Here is a 6,048-nt window from a genome sequence, read left to right on the forward strand (position 1 = left end):
ACCTATATATTTCACACTGTGCAGTGGTACTATTACACCACAATATTCTGATTTAATCATACCAATAACCAATAACACTATTTAACAGTGTATTGGGATTTGCACAAGAATAGTAACTAAATCTCTGCTTCACAAAAATAAAGTGACCTTTTATGTTTAATGTTATGAAATGTTAACTGTGAATGCATTAAAGTGATAGTATCTATGCTAAGGGTATTCGAACTCAGTAAAGTATAACTCACTATAACAATCACTTCAGGTGCTGCACAACATTGTAAGCAGCACTGTTAAAACTTTAATGAAGTTCAGAAATCACAACTTATGCACAAATAAGACCTGTATATTCTACACTGTGTAGTGGTACTATTACACCACAATATTCTGATTTAATGATACCAATAACCAATAACACTATTTAACAGTGTATTGGGATTTGCACAGGAATAGTAACTAAATCCCTGCCTTACAAAAATAAAGTTACCTTGTATGCTAAATATCACATCACTAGTTAACGTGAAAATACAGAATAGCTAGGGCTTCTCTAATATACACTTAGCTATTACAAAATAGAATGGAGTAAGATATATGTAAATTTGAAAGAATAATAGCTTGATTACACTATATCCTAGCTCATTCTCAATACAAAATTACTTTAAACCAGAGGGTCAAACGCAACTATATATGAGGCAGTGGGATACTATACTACATACAAACCAATTTACTTGACATTAACCCTATGATAAGTAAACATAAAAGAGAGTGCAAGGAAAAATAGCAGTAGCAACAATTCAGCCCCTGTTAAGTGACTTATATTGATACAATAATAAACAACTGAAGAATAATACCAGCAACTATCTTATCTCAGATATTCTAGAGAATTCTAGTAGCCCTGTACTCTAATACATTTATCGTTTCCTACACTAGACAACCAGCATTTTATGTGTAGATTATCCTATATGTAAGAGATCATTTCAAATAAATTAAAGTCTCAGAGGATGGATAACAACAATATTTATACATAAACATATTGTATCAGTATTTAACTGATTTCTTTTTGTATAAGCCATCCGTGCTACCAAGCTGAGCTTAAGTAAACTCTTTACTGGGTATCGTTATAATAACCTACACTACATCTACTCAGTCTTATAGAATTGAACCGGTGTACCGCAGAGATTTCTGTATAGATTATACTGCAATATAATTATCTGGGCTATCATACCCCAAAGGCCTATTTACATAGATTATTGTATACAACACAATCTATACAAGACTACTTTATCCTAGGTTTTTAATCGTTTATGTTTATGTGGCATAGATTCAACAAGGTGTTGGATACATTCCTCAGACATTCTGGTCCATATTGACATGATAGCATTACACAGTTGCTGCAGATTTGTTGGCTGCACATCAATAAGGCAAATCTCCCGTTCCACCACATCCCAAAGGTGCTCTATTGGATTGAGATCTGGTGACTGTGGAGGCCATTGGAGTACAGTGAACTCATTGTCATGTTCAAGAAACCAGTTTGAGATTATCTGAATTTTGTGACATGGTGCATTATCCTGCTGGAGGTAGCCATCAGAATATGGGTACACTGTAGTCATAAAGGGATGGACATGGTCAACAACAATACTCAAGAAGGCAGTGACATTTAAACAATGCTCAATTGGTACTAAGGGGCCCAAAGTGTGTCAATAAAATATCCCCCACACTATTACACCTCCACCACCAGCCTGAACCGTTTATACAAGGCAGAATGGATCCATGCTTTCATGTTGTTTACGCCAAATTCTGACCATCCCATCTGAATGTTGCAGCTGAAATCGAGACTCATCAGACCAGGCAACGTTTTTCCAATCTTCTATTGTCCAATTTTAGTAAGCCTGTGCAAATTGTAGCCTCAGTTTCTTGTTCTTAGCTGACAGGAGGGGCATCCGGTATGGTCTTCTGCTGTTGAAGCCCATCTGCTTCAAGGTTTGACGTGTTGTGCATTCGGATGGTATTCTGTATACCTTGGTTGTAACGATTGTTTATTTGAATTACTGTTGCCTTTCTATCATCTCAAACCAGTCTGCCCATTCTCCTCTGAACTCTCACATCAACAAGGCATTTTTGTCCACACAACTGCCGCTCACTGGATATTTTCTCTTTTTCGGACCATTCTCTGTAAACCCTAGAAATGGTTGTGCGTGAAAATCCCAGTAGATCAGCAGTTTTTGAAATACTCAAACCAGCCCGTCTGGTACCAACAACTATGACACGTTCAAAGTCACTTAAGTCCCCTTTCTTCCCCATTCTTATGGTCAGTTTGAACTTCAGCAAGTCATCTTCACCACATCTAGATGCCTAAATGCATTGAGTTGCTGCCATCTGATTGGCTGATTAGCAATTTGTGTTACCAAGCAATTGAAAAGGTGTACCTAATAAAGTGGCCGGTGAGTGTATGTTGATGAAGACATATTTTTGGTGCCTGGGTGAAATCATGGAAGAAGTATGGCAGCCTTTAAATGATGAAATAATTGGAGCAGATAGTGCGGATTGCATTGGGGGAATGGGGTATTATGGGCCAGTTTACAAGTGGGCGAGGGACAGAACAGAGTCATACAGCAGTATTTGTAGATAGCTCTGTATGGGGGAGTAAAGGTATAATGTGCAAGCAGTATAGAGAATGGTTGTTGGGAGGAAGGTTGATAGTTGCATTGTGACCACAGGGGAACAATAGAAGAAGTATGGTGCTAGAGGGAATATTAGTAAAGTTAGACACGCAGAAGTAATAATGGCAACCTTTAAGTTAAATATGGAGATAAGACTTTACTCAGCCGTGGTGATGATTATATTGTAGGAAGACATGGATACAGTTTTTATGACTAAATAGAAACCTCTTCAAGATAAATATGTAATGAAGCTGTAGCCGATTTGCAACTTATGACTGATCATCTAGTGGTCAAGTCGACCCTTTAAAGTGACATTCATGGCAATATTGAAATGCACATAGATAAATTACATCTTTGGACGGAATCATCATATTTACAATTGTATACAATGGTTCAAGTAAACTTTATCAATATTTTAGCGTGCATGTGAAGCAAAGCTAGATATTCTCAGTGTACCAGCATTTTAAATACTGCAGCTGCTGATAGCACTAGTGGGGCTTGTATCATATCAGCAAAGATACAAACCGAGTCATTACCAGATGATACAAGCACCTTAGGCTCTCTGAGCAAGTGCTGTGCTTAAAGGGACAATGTACTTGAAAATTGTTATTGCTTAAAAGGATAAATAATGTATTACCCATTCCCCCTGTTTTGCATAACGAACACTATTATATTAACCCGTGAAATGACTAGTGACGTGCCCTGTACGTCGCCGGTCTTCCTATGTGGCTGCTGCTTTCAATAGGCGGTCTCGCCTTACAGAGGGAGGCTCTAATAGCACGGCCTTGATGCTCGCAGCAAGCTCTGCGCTAATATAGCAACATTATCTCTTAACGACCAGCGACGTACAAGGTACGTCACAATCGTTAAGGGGTTAATATACAATTTACCTCTATGATTACCTATATCTAAGCTACTGCAGACTGTCCCTTTTTTCAGTGCTTTTTACAATCTTGCATTTTAGCCAATTAGTACTGCATAACCATTATTCTTCTCCATAGGAGTGAGCACAATGTTATATATTTTGCACACATGAACTAGCACTGTGTAGTAGTACTGCAAGATTTAAAAACCACTGAGATAAGGCAAATGTAGAGGTTTATTAAGTATATTAATATAACAACGTTGGTTATGCAAAGCTGGAGAATGGGTAGTAAAAGTGTTATCTATCATTTTAAACAATAAAAAATCAATTAGAATGTCGCTTTAAAATTCTGGTGCACAGAGCATACATAAACAGCTATAGCTTTTACTAGAAGCAGTTTTGCTAATACACGTATGGTGCAAAATATTTCTGTTCAAAACTGAAACCTGTGTGCATTTCAAATTTTGGCTAGAATGTCCCTTAAAGGTCTTACACAATAAGGGAACAAACCCCCAAAAATAAACAATTTGGGAGGTGTTTGTAAGGAGAATTTATGCCTTAAAGGGACATGATACCCAAATGTTGAAGCACTTGAAAGTGATGAAGCATAGCTGTAAAAAGCTGACTAGAAAATATCACCTAAGCATCTCTATGTAATAAAGGAAGATACTTACCTTCACACCTCACTGTAAACCAGAATGCTAGTTCAAGGACTTCCAAGGAAGAATTCATCTGGAATGTGCAGGCACAGTCATGTTATTTTCCTATTTAGTTTAAGGAAGTTTACTATGAAATATCATGAGATTTCAGTGAAATCTCATGAGATAACTGCAAAGCAATGCATGACCTCAGCACTACTGATGCTGATTTGCTTTTTTTTTTTTTAACTTGCAGCTGACAGCAGCCAAAGTTTAACTGTTTACATAGCACTTACTCTGGTGAGCTGAAGAAATTGTGAGGTCAAATATTTTCCTTTTTTACATAGAGATGCTCAGGTGATATTTTCCTGTCAGATTTTTACAGTTGTGCTACATCCCTTTTAAGTGATTTAGCATATGAGTATTATGTCCCTTTAACCTGAGTAAAATAAACCTGCTAGAAAAAATGTCATGTGACTCCTAGCTATAATCTGTCTCTTTAATTACATATAAGTGACTGTATATATAAATCCATGCCATGACATCACACAGAGCAATATACAAGCACATTAAAATGTAGGTAGGTTCTGGAGCTTACCCCTCCTCTCTGCTGCATCTGAAGCTTCTTTAAGCGAGAAATCATCTTCACTGCATACACCCGGCCACTAGTTATGTCTGTGAACTTGAAGCATCTCCCAAAAGCACCCTGAGGTTATGACAAGATAATCTCAGTAATGTAATAACAATAGTGACAAATTAATATGTGTGCACCATGCTCCGTGACACTAGCCAGCTGACAGATACAAATGACAAACAACAAAAATATCTCCTCACAACCATTAGCTTCATTCCATCACCTGATGCACAGATGAAGCATTAAGCAATAACACATTTATTAGCATTCTACACTAATTAGTCACATTACAGGTGAGCAAACGTGAACGCCTCTCCCACAAAGTTTACCGTTGTAAGTTCTCTTATTATTTATATAACAAACAAAATAGCTTTAAACATTGGGGTAAAGATACTTTATAGGGTGAAATAATCTCTCTGCATTTAAGCTTGTGGTTGGGATACAACAGTCAATTTGCAGACAGGATCTGAAAGTCATATACATAATTCAACTCTAAAGAGTAACATTAAATCTCACATAAACCACTTTAAAACTAATTCTTAAATAAATAAAGTGTATTTTTAATATAAATTATTAAGGAAAAACAAATAAAAAGCAAAACAAACAAAATAAAAAAGCTATTCTTTAAACATCACCATATCCCTTATATGTTTTACCTTTCCAATGAGTTTTCCCCTCTTGTATATTGCACCAGAGCCTGGGTCCTGTATAAAAAAGTGCACCCCATCTGTGTACAGGCTGCCTGGGATTTCCATGTCTTGTACATGTCAAGCCAGAGGATCCACTCTACAAGACTCTCCTGTCACAGGCAGCGGACAAAACTTCAGCCACCAACACTCTCCTGTGTTCCCATTGGGCATTCTCATTAGGGACAGAGCACAAGATATGGGAGGAGAGAGAGGAGGAGGGAGGATACATGCCAATGGATAGAGCACACACAGGGAGGGGAAGTTACTCTGGATATGAGTAATACAGATAGGCAAGACTGACAGAGGAAAACAGGCAGACAGTAACAGATTAATATAGCAGCTATACAGGGACAGTAGATACCACATGTAACATACTTACAGTTTAGAGAAGAAACTGACATGAGTAGCGAATCTGACATGTGAACAGAGTTTAGTGCTTTACAATATTGTGGTGAGTGAGCAGGGAGCTCAGTGCTGTACTATATATATATATATATATATATATACACACAGTATATATATTACAGTATATTTTTAGAGTGAGTGGCCATAGTGCTCAGTACTATAC

General features: G+C 37.2%; 1 protein-coding gene across 1 annotated transcript in view; it reads right to left on the bottom strand.

Annotated features, from left to right (window-relative positions):
* Positions 1-5,635, bottom strand: part of LOC128649477 (serine/threonine-protein kinase PLK2) — a 74,792-nt gene extending 69,157 nt beyond the window's left edge. Inside the window, exons 1-2 of the mRNA XM_053702771.1 lie at positions 5,448-5,635; positions 4,756-4,863 (exon numbers count right to left, since the gene is read on the bottom strand). Coding sequence (XP_053558746.1) covers positions 4,756-4,863; positions 5,448-5,546 — 207 coding nt within the window. The 5' untranslated portion in view covers positions 5,547-5,635. The remainder of the gene's footprint in view (positions 1-4,755; positions 4,864-5,447) is intronic.
* Positions 5,636-6,048: the final 413 nt, after the last annotated feature.

The sequence above is a fragment of the Bombina bombina genome, chromosome 2, assembly GCF_027579735.1.
Source record: "Bombina bombina isolate aBomBom1 chromosome 2, aBomBom1.pri, whole genome shotgun sequence".
Taxonomy (NCBI): Eukaryota; Metazoa; Chordata; class Amphibia; order Anura; family Bombinatoridae; genus Bombina; species Bombina bombina.